At 38.3% G+C, this 17,667-nt stretch overlaps 1 protein-coding gene across 1 annotated transcript; it reads left to right on the top strand.

The window, feature by feature from the left end:
- Positions 1 to 5,610: 5,610 nt before the first annotated feature.
- Positions 5,611 to 17,619, top strand: LOC113235208 (cubilin homolog). The gene has a single exon (XM_026470833.1). The coding sequence runs from the start codon at positions 5,652 to 5,654 to the stop codon at positions 16,860 to 16,862; it is 11,211 nt and encodes a 3,736-aa protein (XP_026326618.1). The 5' UTR covers positions 5,611 to 5,651; the 3' UTR covers positions 16,863 to 17,619.
- The last annotated feature ends 48 nt before the right edge of the window (positions 17,620 to 17,667 follow it).

The following is a 17,667-nucleotide window of genomic DNA, read 5'->3' as shown; positions in this document are numbered from 1 at the left end:
TCCACTTTAAACTAGATTTCACAAAATAATTGAAAGTCAAAATAAAAACGACACTTTTCCCTCCAAAAGGTCCAGAGCACAAACTAAAAATACAAGAGTCCAGAGCGAATCCAAGCACCGTTTTGACATTGACACTGACAGTTTTTTTTTCTCCTTTTTTGTACTGTTTTTCCATTGTAAAAGGCAAAGGCATTAATGCGCCATACAGCCAAGACAGAGTAATTTCTTTCGTTACATTACTTTATAAGTTTTCGATAGTGCTTGTTACAAAATGAATGAAATAGAACGGGATTCTTGATAATATTCTTGATTTTTCAGGAGATCATGTTTTCAGGAGTTTAGAGTTGAAGAAGGTTATCGATGAGGTTTTTCTAAGGATAGAAAAATGTGGGCAATCGAAAATGGTTGGAGTATGTACATACTCCATAGTACATACGTACTTAGTAAAATTACAGTGAGTGCATGAGGCATGATCTCCTCCGATCATGTGTACCTATTCTGTTTTTTATCCTTATTGCAATTTTGGCTGCTCCAGTTCGATGGAAATGGCTTAACATTAACATGAAGTTTTAAAGATAGACCTAGTTATAAGGAAGCCTCACACTGACTTTCAGTTTTAGGAAACTAATTAAATATCTAAAAAATAATTAGCACAAAAATACATCAGTAGATTGTACGCATTGCAGAATGCTTTGTGGTTTATGTAACATACCTATACAAGCTACAATTTTTTCTTACAACTCGGTCAATTCTATACTTTCGTGATAAATATACCTTTGAACATTTTTTACATTTCTGGTTGTGAAATCCTAAATCATTATTATTTATTTGTTTTGTTTGTTGCAGTAGTTAAACTTATTATTTGGCTATAATATTTATAATAAGCACGATCAAAAAGTCTATATAATACTGTCTGAATTCTCATTTTTGTGAAGGAACTCAAATGTTCAAAAGCTAACCAGCTGAAAGCTGCGGATTCAAATCTGCTCACACCTGGGGCAGATGTGAACCCGCCTGGGGCACCTTTGAATTCATCAAATACTTATTATTATTGCAAAAATTTTTATTAAATCCGGTATCAAAAATCTTTTACAATGTTCTTTAGTCTATTTAGTTGAATCTATACAGGACTATTACAAAAAAGTTTGGACGGAATCGACACTCAATTAAAGTTTAAATTATTAACTGCAATATAAAAAATAAATAAAAACTTAACTTCTTCTTAAGTAATTACTTATAAAATCACAGGAATAGTATACACCTGTACAAAACATAATAAAAATAACTAAAAAACAAAACCTCTTAAGAGGAGCAGTTGAGCTCCTTGTGAAAGGCTTAACTATTTCTACCGCCAAGCACTAATGTCAGCATTACTGCGTTCGGGTTTTGATGGGTAAGGGTGCTGGTGAAATTACAGACATTTGGGATCCTCCGAGGTTGTCAAGTGTGCTTGAAAAGTTTTTTATTTTATTAGGTATTAAGAAATACTACAACATGTAAGTTAAAATGGTCAAAAGAATAAATTGAAATGCAAGGTAATTTTAGATTTACGCGGTTAACACACGGGCTCTTTTTACCCCCGCGAGAATGGTCACGGAAACGTTTTTATTTTCTATGAGTTTGTATGCAATTCATACTTTGCACCGCACGTCTATGATAAATAAACACCTTAAATACACCTTTTATACTTTTAAATAATACTTTTTAGTAGAAGCAGAGTTCCTTGTGAAAAATTTGTCCAAGGCAGTACCTGTCACTTTACCTCTTTCTGCCACCAAGCAGTAGTGTGAATATTACTGCATTCCGGTTTGGAACCGTATGTGTGTTGGTGAAATTATAGGCACAAGGGCTTTGTCAACTTTATGATGTCTTATGGTGACGGGTGCATTAGCAGTGCTCCTCAGATAAACCTCTGAATGACACTGCAACGCAGGGAAGTGTTCTTGGCCCCACCCTTTTCCTCATCTACATGAACGACTTGTGTAACATGAGTTTGGAAGGGGGTCGATTGATTGCTTTTGCAGATGATACCGCCCTTATCTTTTCTGCTGATAGCTGGATTGAGGTTTACAGAAGTACACAGGAAGGCTTCAATAAGGTTCTAGACTGGTTAAGGCAGAATGTATTGACTCTCAATGTAGAAAAATCAAAATATATCGTTTTTTCGATTAGAAATACCATTTTACAACACATCGAGCCCCACTCTATTAGAGTCCACAACCACCTCTGCGATGTACCATGTCGTTGTGACTGTCCTGTGTTGTCAAGGACTGACAGCATTAAGTATTTGGGAGTGATGGTAGATAATAACCTCTCTTTCGTACCTCATGTCCATATCCTTGGTAACAGAATCCGGAAGTTAATATTTACTTTTAAAAAACTACGACATGTTGCCAAAGCTGATGTCATTAAAATGGTTTATTATGCCTTGTGTCAGTCCCTGATATCATATTGCATAGTCGCATGGGGAGGCGCTTCGACGGCTCATATGCTATCTCTGGAAAGGGCCCAGAGGATGGTCTTAAAAGTATGTACCTTTAAGCCATACCGGTACCCCACCGAAGACCTATATAGGTACTGCGAAGTGTTGACAGTTCGTCAAATATTCATTTTAAATATTACTCTCAAACAGCATTCAGAGCTGGCAGAAATTAGTAACGAGCGACCATCTCACTCTCTCCGGCCAAACCGCCGGGATGTTGTCCCCCTACTAAATATGTGTAGAACATCATTTGGCCATAGATTCTACTTCTTCCTTGGTCGGTTTCTCTTTAACAAAATAAATTATAAGTTAAACATTGCCGACAGGAACAAATTCGAGTGTAAGAAATCTGTGACAAATTGGCTCCAAGGACTTAACTACTCTGCAACTGAAGAATTGTTACGGCCAGTTCAGTAAACCTAAGACCTTTTTTATTTATTTAATTATCTTTCTTTTGATTATAATCCCCTACTAGGCATATTTCTATTTATCTATCAACCAACACACGCACTCACACAAACACACACACACACTCACATACTCTCATTCACTTAGATTATAAGGCTTAACTTAAATTTTAAAATTGTTCTTTATACTTATGTTGTGTATTACACTGTTCACTATTTTGCTGTAATTCAAAAATTATACCTCATTAGATTGAATCACTGTCTCTTAAGATACAGGTTCACCTAGTTTAAGAGACAGGGTCGTCAATTGCTAAATACTGTGATCCACAATTAAACAGTGTCAACTATTTTATAATTAGAATTTTTGTTATTTTTACTTTTATTTTTAATCTTTTCTTGTAATTTTTTGGTTCTGTCATATGTGGAAATAAATAAATTATTATTATTATTATATATTATAACTGTTATGGATAGGCGTGTCGCTTACCACCAGGTGCATGACCCGTCACTTGATATCATAAAACAATACTTAAAATCGGTGTTCAGATAAACCCTACTTAGGACTCTTGTTCCTGACTCCTAACACTAAGTGGCTCTGTAGTCTCTGGATAGAAGAGATAATATTTCTTAAGTTACTAACTTTGAATAAAAGCTACAACAAAGTTTCCATCTTTTCTTTTGAAACATCTACCGAACAACTTTAGAATATTTCGTAGTTAATATCAAGAATTCTTAGTCATCTGGAAGTAGGTGCGCTCCGCTTTTGCATACTAGATATTGTATGAAAATTAGTAGTTGAGCAGCTGCAGTACTACGGACGCGCCGCTGCAGCCGTGCAGCAGGTTATGATGTCGATGCGTGCAGCACATCTACAAGCGTCTAATGTGAAGGTGCACATTTGACACTGTCTACGACCTCGACCTCTTTTGCCGAGAGATATGTTTTTGTGACTTCTTACAACTTACAATCGTAAATAATCTCTGAAAAACCGATAAATGAGTGACTTTAATTATCATGAGTGAATAGGCATTATTTAGGTGTGCATGCTACATCCTCGACCTCATCGTCACTTTCCATCAGGTGAGATGGAGGTCAAATGCGCACTTATTTTTTATTAAAAAAAACAATCATGTTTACAATGCGTTTGCAAAATGAAAAAGAAATCGGACTAATCTATTACATTTCTTTACAGAAAAAAAAGGACATGACATGGAATAAGCGATTAGTTGTAATAGAGTAGAATTTTATTTGTATGCATTGCCTGAATGCCTCGTCCCTCATCAAAAGTGACATACTTTTTTGTATAGAAATTAAATCATGTGGCGTCTCCGGTTGTAAGCTCCGATAAACCGTGCTCGATAATACACAAAATTTATTTTGAAATTAAGTTTTGTGTATTATAATTACAAACTTATTTTGAAAAAACTGCTTCAATGAAGCTATTAAAAAGTGCCAACAATTAAAAGTTTCACCATAATTTAAAAAGTAGATACACCTATTTAACATGATTGATTTAGCAGTGATTAATAAGTTGAATGAAACTATACAGATGCGACATCAAATACATGAAAATTTAGACGCTCGACAACAACTATTTATCAGTAATAAATATACAGAGTGGTTCAAGTCTCGAGGTCCAATGTTTTTACGTAGAGGACGTCATTACAAATCACTTTGCCTCCGTGGCTATACGACTATATAGACTGCCATGCAGAGGTCCTGGGTGCGATCCCAATTGTATGGCGTACAATTATTTCTCTATTGAGTTCAGTGTAATTTGTGGTTGTCTATTTGTGTGTATATAGCACCCGCGATACAGGACTTCCCTAGTGCGGGGCTATGAGTGTGCGTGATTATGATTATGTTATAATTATTTTAAAAGAAACATTACTTGCGAGCAATTAAACTGTTTAAAAGTTATGACTTTTTAGTATTTTCTTGATAATTTTCTACTCTAGTGACCGAACCACTTTAGTTTCAACATTATTCTACTAAATCATATGAAATTTGGTATAGAAATAGTGTGGCTATGTAGCTAGCAAGCAATGATTCATCATTTTTGTGTTTATTTTTAGATTGCGTCGTTATTTCCGACCTTTTAATGATTTTTTACTTAGTGACTTGAATGGTTGTTGAGAAATAAAATGATCCAGGCGCTTTTGTTATCTTGGAACTATAAACAATCGGATGCACTACTACGCATGTTTTCGACTATCGTAAAAATTGATTTAACACACGTCCGTCACATATAAAATCACGCTTTCATTTTCTTTCCTAACCTTACCCACGCACGCACTCACGTCTCACCCACGCACGCATGCACGCACGCACACAATGACGTATGCTTACACGCATACTCTCGAAAACGCACACGTTATAAAACTGATTTTTTTTTATTTCAACAAAAAATCACCAAGGGGTCTGACAACGACACAGTCTAAGAACAACACAAAAATGCTCGTTGCATGCCATGCAATTTGATTTAGCGGAGTAGATTTCGACTTGAGTTATTTAAAAAGACGGTTTTCAATGGGTCATTAAGACGTTCACAACTTAAAAAATTTTTGGAATACTGCAAATGGGTCAACCTGTGTAATAATTAGTGATAACAGGCCCCCTTTATGTTGCAGATATGTTTGTATTTTATGGATACCAGAAATTTTGATAATGATGTGGGCGGATCACACGCCCCCTAAAAAATAAATACGACTGAGCTGGAGTAGAATAGTCCTAAGTTACGCGCACACCGCGTGGGCATCACAATGTCCAATAAGTTACAGATTCATTGTTGCGTTCTAGTAATTTTATTTGTTAATTTAGATTGTGAAGTATATCAAGACCAACCTAAGATTAAAGCTGCAGATGGTGACCTTTTCATTGAGGCTGCTTATGATCAAAACATTCACATACGTCCAAACGGGCCGCGATCAAAAGTTTTCATCGCGGGCGTAAATATATTGGACTTGAATATTACAGACACAGGTGGAAGAGAGACCTCTAACCATGCATTGGATAGTTATCTCAATGGACCAAACGACATCTTACAAAGACTTGAGCGGCTGGAAACTCGAAATGTAATGCCAGATGGTTTGTTACTGAATATATCGGTTCTTTGGAGAAGAGTAAATAGGTTAACGAATAGGGTTACAAATCTGCAATTGCGTCTCAACAACGACATTACAGATAAATGTCAATCTAATCCATGTAAGAACGGAGGCACATGTTTAAATATAGTGAACAATTATCACTGCTTATGCCCATCCAATTGGGAAGGTACAAATTGTGACGTGGATGTAAACGAATGCCGCAATTTCGCTGGTACCGATTTGGGTTGTCAAAACGGAGCTACTTGTGTGAATCGACAAGGAACTTACGAGTGTCTATGTATACCAGGGTGGTTTGGAGTTCACTGTACCAGAAGACTCAAAGATTGTAGCGCAGGAAATCACGAAATGTGTGGACATGGAACCTGTATACCCGTTACAACTGGAGAAGGAATTACATGCGTGTGTGATCAAGGCTGGACTAATAACGGAACAAGTGTCGCTTGCATTAATGATGTAAATGAGTGCGAGTCAACACAAGGACCTCGCTGTTCAGTTAGTCCTAGAGTTGACTGCATCAACTTACCGGGATCATTTAGATGCGGCCCTTGTCCATTTGGTTATGAAGGCGATGGTTATATTTGTTCTGATATCAATGAATGTTTATCGACTACCACGCCCAATGGCGGATGTAGCACTAGTCCATTGGTTACATGCCACAATACAATAGGCTCCCGTATATGCGGTGCATGTCCTGTTGGCTACCAAGGTGATGGTATTACCTGTACATGGAGAGGTTCCTGTAATATTAATCACGGAGGATGTCATCCTTCAGCTCAATGTATTGAAAGTTCCGGTATTAACGGTCAAGTGGGACAATGCATTTGCCCAGAAGGAATGGATGGCGACGGCGTTGGTCTTCAAGGATGCTACGTTTCAGCTTTTAACTCAACAACCGGATGCGACAGCAATCCTTGCGGAGTTCACGGTCAATGTCATCCACTACGCCACGGTTACACGTGCATCTGCTACAGAGGATACAGCGGGGCTCTCTGCGATTCGCCAAGCAACTACTGCGCCAGCAGCCCTTGTCTCAACGGAGGAACCTGTAGAGTGGACGAGAGTGGAGCGAGAGGATTTAGATGTGAGTGTACGGCACAGTATACGGGTGACGTATGTCATGTAATGGTCAGAAGTTGTAGTGGACTTTTCCAACAAGAAGAAGGTAGCATTGTGTATCCTTTGACTAATACTACTTATAGTCATAATTCTAAATGCGCTTGGGTTATACAAACCGACGAAGACAAAGTAATAAATGTAACATTTAGTAGGTTTAATCTGGAAGAAAGTCCTGATTGTCGTTACGATTTCTTGCAAATTCATGATGGTAGATCTACAGCTAGTCCACATATAGGCAGATTTTGTGGAAATACGTTTCCCAATGGTGGTAACATTATTTCGAGTCATAATACCCTGTACTTCTGGTTTAGGTCGGATCAAAATGTAGCTAAAGACGGCTTTGCGTTGCATTGGACGAGCATACATCCTATTTGTGGAGGTGAAATTAACGCCACCGTTCATGGTCGAATTAGTTCGCCTGGTTCTCCGGGAAAGTATCCTCCTAATAGAGACTGTTATTGGCATTTGAGAACTACTTTGGGTAAAAGAATACAGCTGCACTTCTTTGCATTTGATATAGTAGGTAACGCAAACTGTTCCTCAGACTACCTAGCGATACATGATGGGGAGTACGTCACAGATCCACTATTGAGTAGATTATGCGGATCTGTCCATCCCGCACCGGTAGAGTCTGTTAGTTCTGAATTATTGTTACACTTTCATTCTGATGCACACGGCGGCGGAAATGGCTTTCAGATTGCCTTTGCTCCAACAGACGGCGTACCAGGCTGTGGAGGCTTTTTCACAGCTAGCAAAGGTGAGATCACTTCACCATCTTATGAGGGTAGATATATGACCAATTTATTATGTGAATACAAAATACAAACAAGTGCCGACACTAAAGTTCGCATAAATTTTATTTCTTTCAAACTGGAAACATCTTTGAGGTGCAACTTTGATTATGTCAAAATTTATGACGGTCCATCATCGGAGTCAAGACTCGTGGGCAAATTCTGTGGTAACACATTCCCAAAAACTTTTACGTCGTCGACTAATAAACTTTTTATTGTATTCAAATCGGATCACAGCCTGTCTGCTGAAGGCTTTAAGATAACTTACGAGACAGTGTGTCAACAAAATATAATTGGAGATAGTGGAGTCATAAAATCGCCAGGGTATCCATTTACTTATCCAGAGAATAGAATGTGTGAATACGTCATTGGGACTACAATAGGTAAGGCAATACAACTCACATTCCAAGATTTTGATATCGAAGACAATAGGCGTTTCGATTGTCAGTACGACAGTCTTGAAATTAGAGACGGGGTAAACAGCAATGCTACTCTTTTAGGCCGATTTTGTGGTGGAACAGAACACACCCCTCCAGTTCAAACTTCGACACACAATTATATGTATTTGAAATTCACATCCGATATGAGTGTTTCTGGAACGGGGTTTTATGCAAATTATACAACGATTAATACCGAGTGCGGCGGTATATATAGAGAACCGACCGGTTTGATTAATCATCCGTCGGAGCAGGCAATGTACAATAATGATCAGACTTGTACTTGGCTGCTGATAGCCCCAGAAGGTATGCATATTAAATTGACATGGAACAGGTTTGAACTTGAAATTATGCCCTCATGTGGAGCCGATTATTTAGAAGTTTTGGAATTGGATGAAAATAATGAAAGTAGGTCTCTTGGTAAATATTGCGGTACTAATACACCTCCCGCTTGGACAACCAGTTCGAATAATTTGATGATAAAGTTTGTATCGGATAGTAGTTCTCGCCATGCCGGATTCTCAGTTTCGTACACATTTTTGAATGATAGATCTCACTGTGGTGGAATGTATACTAAAGCTCATGGTTTCATATACTCACCAGGCTGGCCAAAACACTACCAGAGTAGCCGTGATTGTATATGGACTATCATGGCACCTAAAGGTCAACAAATTATGCTAAACATAACACAATTTGACTTAGAAAGACCCATAAGGAATAAGTGTAACTTTGGAGACTATTTACAGATACGTAACGGCGCTACTGAAACATCACCTATAATCGGGACCTACTGCGGCTCATTCCAATGGAAAAAAGTAGTTTCGCACTCTAATACATTATATCTTCATTTCCACTCCGACTCTTACATAGGTGGGAACGGTTTTAAAATCGAATGGGATAGTACGGCGACAGGATGTGGCGGTACATTAACCAGTCCTTCTGGTTCAATAAGTTCTCCCAATTATCCGTCCAACTACCACGACAACGCGGAATGTTTTTATAAAATCGTCACTAGTGCCGGATCAAAAATCCAATTGAGATTTAGAGATTTAGATCTTGAGGTAAGCAGCACATGTAGAGATGACTATGTGGAAATATATGATGACAAAAACGTAAATGGTGCTGTTTTAGGGAAATACTGTTATATGGCACAGATATCGAGTCATATAGAAACATCGTCGAATTATGCGTTTATAAAATTTAGGTCAGACTTCTATATAGGTGCTAAAGGCTTTTTGCTCGACTATAATACGGTGTGTCAAAGTAATTTAACTGGAAGCCACGGAGTTATAGAGAGCCCAGGCTTTCCTGACAGCTATCTTACGAATCTAAACTGCATGTGGACTATAACGGTACCGAAAGGAAATAAAATAAACGTAACGTTCACCCATTTCGATGTATACAAATTTCAACCACGTTTCGTAGGTAGTACTGTAATTAGGTACGGTATTAGGTATTCACGCCCTGCTGCTTGTGACCCGGATTATTTGCAATTCAAAGAGTCTTCATATGCAAGGTACCAGAAATTGTGTGGTAATGAACTACCCGCAGCATTTACTACTCAAGGTAATACATTGCAAATAGTATTTGTTACGGGCTATGTCATGCCTAAAACGGGCTTCCGTTTGGAGTGGGCGAGATACGGATGTGGTGGGCATGTTCAGAAAAGATATGGCAGTATAACAGTGGACAATACTATAGGTGTCCTCGGTGAGGTGGAGTGCGAGTGGATAATAGAAGGCCGACCGGGTACAAGTATAAATCTTCGTATTACTGATCTGTACATGATGGATTCCAAGAATTGTACAACAGACGCGGTGGAAATTTATAACGGACCTGATGCTAGATCACCATTACTAACCAAAGTTTGTCATTTTACTCCGCTGTATCAAATTCAATCCAGCACCAACTTCATGATGGTGCGTTTCGTTAAACATTCTGCGCTTAAGGACGTCCGTTTCGGCTCATCATATGATTCGTATAATACTGGTTGCGGTGGTAGAATATTGGCACTTTCCGGTGTTATACATTCTAAAAACTATCCTAAAAATTACGACATAAATTTGGATTGTATGTGGACATTGGAAGTCCCAAGAAATCATCGAATACTTCTAACTTTTATGGACTTCGATTTATTTAAAGATGATGATGAAGACTGTGGAGACTCAATTAAAATCTACGATGGAAATTATATTCTCGATACAAATTATACTCAACGGATTTGTGCCGACTCTGAAGTGACCCATATAGTTTCAAAGAATAATATATTGGGCTTACAATTTGTTTCGGGTGACGCAGGGACAGCAAAGGGATTTAAAGCTAATTTTACTGTTACTTGTGGTGCCATTATAACAGCTCATTACGATGGAATAGTCACCAATGACAATTTTGTTCGTCACTTAGACGTGAACTGTTCATGGACGATTCTTGCACCATCTCCTGATAAAAAAATAAGCTTAACGATTACCCATATGTCCATTCCGAAAAATATGAATGTTGCAGCAAATAGAACATGTCCATCATCTTTCCTCAGAGTATATGATGGCAATGATGATGAAGCTCCGTTAGTAGAAGAATATTGTGGCAACAAAGTGCCTCCCATGATTGTGACTCAAGGTAGTGCCATCACTATTGTATTGGGGACCTATAGCGGTTCTGTGACTGGGCAGTTTTCGGCTCACTATACTACTTTGTCGACAGCCTGTGGCGGCACTTTGACATCTGAAGAAGGATCAATAGCGTCTCCCAATTATCCTTTATCCTATCCCACTAGTGCCAGCTGCGAATGGGTATTAAAAACATCGCCTGGCAATAAAGTTTATATAAATTTTGAAGAGTTTGATTTGGAAGATTCTGAAAATTGTAATGAAGACTATTTAGAAGTACGTGAAAACGATGGCGTTGGTCGTTTAGTGGGCCTTTATTGTGGTAAAAATATACCATCTAATACTACAGCAGCGTCCAAACTCTATATTAAGTTCCACAGCGATTCACAGGACGCAGGACGTGGCTTCCTTTTACATTATGGCTTTCTTCATGGAAATGTGATTACTGGCTCAAAAAGTGGGAATATTGCTTCTCCATTGTATCCCTTCAAGTATGTGGGTGCGGGTGATTACTCTTGGAGAATTCTCATAAATGGTTCACAGTCTGTATCTTTGACTATCGAAAGTTTAGAAATACCAACTCACGGCTCTACTTGTTATAATTATTTAGAAGTTTATGATGGTTACGACGATGAAGCTCCTCTGCTACAGCAGTTTTGCGGTTTGTTGAATGAACAAAAAGCAGTGCAAACGTCATCCAATGTGGCGTACATAAAACTTCATTTGGAAGATTCTAATACCGGTTCTATCTTCTTTGTTAGTTGGACAGAAGCGGATATTAGTGAAGTGACAGATGAGACTGATCAAATAAATTGTGGTTCGAATACAACACAGATTGTTTCACCAGGTAATGGTATTGTTTTTAAATCTCCGAATTATCCAAGTTCATATGGAGATAATTTAAATTGCCAATGGGTATTTAAAAGTACACCACAACATCATTTGATGTTACACTTTCAAGATCTGAGACTCGAAGAGACTGCGTCGTGTTACGGTGATTATGTTTCGGTGTTCTCATCAGATTCTGGCGTGCAATGGCGTCCAATCAAAGAGAATATATGTTTAAAGGAACAAATAAATGACGATTTTAATGCTTCCAATTACATTAAAACAACGTTTAGATCAGACGTAGCTGTTGCTCGGAATGGATTCCAAGCTCTAGTGTCATCGGTATGTGGTGGATTAATTACGGAAATGTCGGGCGTATTTGGGCCAGTTTTGGCGGATTTCCCAGCGACTAGATTTAATTATATAAACTTAGGCAATACTAAGTGTGAATGGATAGTGAGGGTTAGACCTGGCAGAGTTATCAAATTTAATTTTGAACATTTCAATATTAGTAACAACGCCGACGATTGTGTCACGTATGTAACTGTACGTAATGGTGATTCTACACAGTCACCATTTTTAGGAAGCGGAAAATATTGTGGATATGAACATGAAAATAGAGAGGGTTCTTTGGAAACTTCAGGTAATACGTTGTTGGTCACTTATACGATTGGATATCTCAGACGGTTTCAAACTACCCAACCTAGAGGTTTCCAGAATTTCAGAATACGATTCGAAGAGAAAAGTTTTGAGTGTGGTGCGACCTCGAAACTGGATGCAGATCACCCATGGGAAATAGTGAATTCACCGAATTACCCATCTGTGCCGGTGCCTTACTCAGAATGTGTTTGGGTATTTTCAGGTCCCCCAGGTGAGGTATTGAGAGTAGACTTTGCTCATATAGATTTGGAACGTAAAGATGACTGCTCATCAGAATTTGTGGAAATACGTGATGGCTTAACTAATTTAGCTCCAGTACTAGGACAAAGGATTTGTGGAAAGACGAATCCCAGCACAATTAAGACGACCTCCAATAATGTATACATCAAGTATATAACGGAGTTGTCGGAACCATCTAGTGGTTTTACAGCAAACGTGACAATAGAAGAGTGTGGTGGTACTATAGTCAGCAATATAGGTGAAGTAATTTCACCAGGATATCCACACATGCAAACATTAAAACCTGGCACCGTATGCGAATGGAGAATCGTTACATCTCGTAGACAAATATTGTTTATTTATCCCAAAGACATCGACTTGCCTGATTCTGAAACGCCGTGTGGTACTAAAATTACTATAGAGGAAAAAGTGCCAGTAAATAATATATTACACACGTATTGCAGCAATAATATACAAAATCCAGAACCAGTTGAGTCATCGTCTAACGAAGTTTTTATAAAATGGCATATAGGAAATAATGCACACTGGTCGACAGCGTCGACTTATAGAGGTTTTCGTTTAACTTATAATACGACTCGGCCTCTTTGTGGAGGTTCAGTTTCAACTTCAGAAGGATTTTTGATGACTCCAAACTATCCTCGGGAAACTAGCGTAAGATATTGTCAGTGGATAATAACTGTACCGAATAAAAACAGGCGTGTACGTTTAGAACTATTGGATTCTGATTTAGAAAAACATCGAATAGATATATTTAACGATTTGCGATATCAAAATTTTGCAGAGTCACTGGTAAGTACGGATACCACAACACGAGTTTTTGAGTCTACTGGTAATACTTTAGCTTTATTTTTATTTGTATACCCTCAGGCGACAACCCATCGCTTCAAAGCGAAATTTAGTTCTAACGATGAAGTATTGTGCGGCGGTTTGTTGAATGGTGCAACTGGGCATCTTGAGTCACCAGATCTACAGCGCTCATATTTCTGTTCTTGGCATTACGATTCTAGTCCAATAGAAGACCAACAAAACGACACTTCATCTACTGTATTCAACACTTTATTTATAAGAGCTCAAGTAAATTCTTCAGTAACTACAAATCGTTGCCGATATACTGACCCTAAATTACATATAAAAGCACCTGTAAGCACAACTAACTTCGTAAGAAATATTTGTGGAAACACCGAAGTGTCATACAGGATACCCTCGACTTCTGCAGATTTCATAGCAACTAAGAGCAAGAGCAGTTCACTCTATTTTAATCTGGATTGGAAATTGCAACCATGTGGTGGCGTAGTTCATGCCGGAATTAATGCTGTGAATGTGTTGAATATTCCTCGTGCAACTGATGGTTCATTGGATTGTGCTTGGCTTGTTATTTCACCGGACGCTGCCCGTGTGGAAATAAAATTAGAAGGCACTTTCCAGTTGGACTGTTTGGACGAATTTATCACTATCGGTCACACTGTGGAGGCTTTGCCACCTATGGCAGATTATTGCAAAGATAGAATGCAAGACAACGCTATAGTTGCTGGTTTTCTACATATATTAGTTCAATACCACTCCAAGGCTAAAAATGTTACTGATGTCCGTCTCACTGTTAGAACTATAACTGGTCAGTGCGGAGGTTTAATTTTGGATTACGACAGAATTTTCGAATCGCCGAATTTCCCCAAAAATTATGCTACGAATCTCGAATGTTCCTGGGAAATTAAGGCTAATTTAGGCAATCGTGTATCCCTTAGATTTGTGGAACGATTTGCGATAGAAGATACAAAAAATTGCACAAAAGATGTCGTTATTATTTATGACTGGAAAAATGACAATTATAACGAAATGGCTAGATTATGCGGACGCCAACTTCCACCTGTATTCAATTCTACTTTTAATAGAATGAAAGTGTTATTACGCACGGATGGCGATATTAGTTTAGATGGATTTAAGGCCGAATGGACTCCCATATGTGGAGCGACTCTGTTCGCCACAACTAAAGAACAGTTTTTGTATAGTCCGGGATATCCTGATCAATATCCACCATTGGTTGACTGTACATATGAAATAAAATCGGAGAGGAACGTGCACTTGAAATTCCACGAATTTGAATTAGAAGGTATGTATCCTACTTGCGAATATGACAATGTGACATTAAAAGGTGAATATTTGTATGACTCATTTGATGGAGTTTACTGTGGCACTGAGTTACCACCACCATTGCGTAATTACAAGAAGATAACCTTGACTTTTAAATCAGATAGATTTACTCAGAGGAAAGGCTTTAAATTGTCGTACAGAATCTTTGCTTGCGGCGGGGAAATAAAAACCCCTACTGCTATAAGTTCTGGGCTTGGTGATACTTACGAAGAAAATCTTAATTGTACGTGGATTATAGAAGCGCCAGCGAATAAAAACGTCATTCTTAAATTCCAAGAATTTTATTTAGAAAGCACCGAACATTGTTATGCTGACTACGTAGCCGTGTTTAATGGTCAAATTATAGATGACGAAAAACGTTTGGCACTTATGTGCGGTCGTATAGATTGTCCCACCACTATACATAGTACTGATAACAAAATGGTAGTACAAATGGTTTCTGATTATACCAGTTCTTATAAAGGTTTTAAAGCGGAAATTTCTTTCAGTTACACCAGTGCAGTAGGATGTGGCGGACTCGTAAATGTGTCGTCTACTGAAATATTGAAATCGCCTCTATTTGGTGGAAGCGCGGTATATGAAAATTTCTTGGACTGCTATTGGACTATTCGTGCACCCGAGGACTACACAATTAAGATAGAATTTACATCGTTCCACGTGGCATCGTGTTCGGGCGTTAATCAAACAGCTGTGGGCTATAGCAAATGTGATTGTGACTACGTGGAAATAAGAGATGGATTTAATCCCAGCGGTATAGTTATTGGTACGTATTGTGGACATACAGCCCCACCGCAGCTTACTTCTTCGGGAAACCTTATGAGTGTTAGTTTATCGACTGATGGTGAAGAAAATAGTGGAGGATTTGAAGCACGGTTAACAGTACAAAGATCGATATGCGGCCAATCCTGGTACATAGTATCTAACGACGTCCAAAGAATTACTTCTCCGGGATACGATAAAGGATCTATTCCCCGAGGTCTGCGTTGTTATTATCACTTCGACTCGAATATCTACAACACAATACATCTTGCTATAAAACACCTCGATATTCAACCTGGACAGCCAGAAGACAGTCAGTGCAACAAAGATAGCCTAACTATTTTGAAAGTACCGGCGCCGCATAATTTGACCATAGGCGGAGATTTAGTTGTCAATTTAGATAGCTATTCGTTTGTTGACGCTTACAGTCTCAGTTACTATATTGAAGAAGTCAATAAGCCGAATCGATTAGTTTTCTGTGGTAACAAAATGCCTATCGATTTATATCTGACTGGAAGCGTCACTGTTATTCTTGAAACATATACTGAAACAGATTCACTTTTACACAAAGGCGTTGAAATGGAAGTGACGTATTCAAAACTTTGTCCTGGAAATTATACAGAAAAGCAAGGTAGAATTCGATCATCTAGTGCATATTCCCCATATGAAGAAACAACCACGCAACACTGTTACACCCTAATAACAGCACCGGAAGGGTTTACAATTTCTGCTTATTTTTTGTCTATTATACAGGCGTACACAAAAGGTTACAATTTTGAGGTCTTCGATGGAAATTCAACCACCGCTTCGAAATTGTTGACAGTTAAGACCGATTCCATAGATCCACCTATGCTATTTTCCACGGGGAGGTTCCTTCTCTTGCATAGTGTCTACACTCCATCAATGCATGCGACTTTCGATTTATATTACGTGGCCACTGATAAGGGTCGGGGATGCGGAGGCAAAATGCAGAACACTTTAGGTATACTGTCCAGTCCGTTGTATCCTGAGGTGTATAGGCAAAAGGGCACTTGTGAATGGGAGCTGGAAACGCCGTATGGCACACATTTACAGTTGCATTTTAAAATCTTTGATATGGGTCGAGATTGCAATCGAAATTACTTGCAATTGATTGACAGAAGTGGTGCCGTTGTATCTTCGTACTGTGATGAGACTCCCGCCGATTACACTAGCCCTGATAATTACGTGAAGATAGTATTCACGACTACTATGAACAATGGAGGTACAGGTTGGGTTGCAGAATTCTTCGGTTTGAAATAAGTAGTAACCAAAAGTTCGTGCCGGCTTATTGTAGTCACAAAGTTGTAATTAGGTGACTAATTTTCGTTAATTCTTACTGTAAACTTTTCTTCTAGCCATTCTCAACCATATCGGAGCAGGCCTCCTTCAGTGTCTGCCACTTCTCTCGATTCAGTATCATCTATATCCAATTCAACCTCGCCCACTTTCTTTATATCATCCTTCCAACGCATCTGCGGTGTCCCTCTAGGGCTGTAAACTTGGCTCTTTTTCAGTATACATTATATTTTATTATTTGATCGGATCCGGAATATGCAAGAAAATTTTGTAAACTGTCAGAAAATATTGTATTTATTATATGACTGAGCGTAAATTAGTTTGTTATCTCATTCTTATTATAACGATGTACAGACAACGTACACATGGTACACGACGTACAATAGATCTAGTTTAGTTTCATTGCACACGCAGTGATTTTCGAAGACAAGTGTACGTATAGCTTGATGTGCTGTTGGCTGTACAATTATACCTTACACTTAAATATGTAGTTTGTAAACATCACAATGTTACGAATATGCGACAGAGGCCGTGAATACTATTAAAGACGCTTAATGTATTCAAGGAATATAAATATTGGTATGTTTTATCGAGTGTATAGTATATGATGATGTTTTAATAGATATTGTCGACATTGTTATGTTATGCAATAAAGTTCATTTATTGGCAGCGAGTTGTTTAATTCCATGTATGTACAAACAATACAAATACGTGGCTAAGGATTGCGTTCTCTTCACAATTTTAAAGAAAAAACAATTAAATTAAAGCT

Source organism: Hyposmocoma kahamanoa, unplaced genomic scaffold (assembly GCF_003589595.1).
Source record: "Hyposmocoma kahamanoa isolate Upper Pololo Valley unplaced genomic scaffold, ASM358959v1 87, whole genome shotgun sequence".
Lineage (NCBI taxonomy): Eukaryota > Metazoa > Arthropoda > Insecta > Lepidoptera > Cosmopterigidae > Hyposmocoma > Hyposmocoma kahamanoa.
The sequence above is the reverse complement of the archived record's forward strand: the minus strand, read 5'-3'. Positions and strand labels throughout refer to the sequence as shown.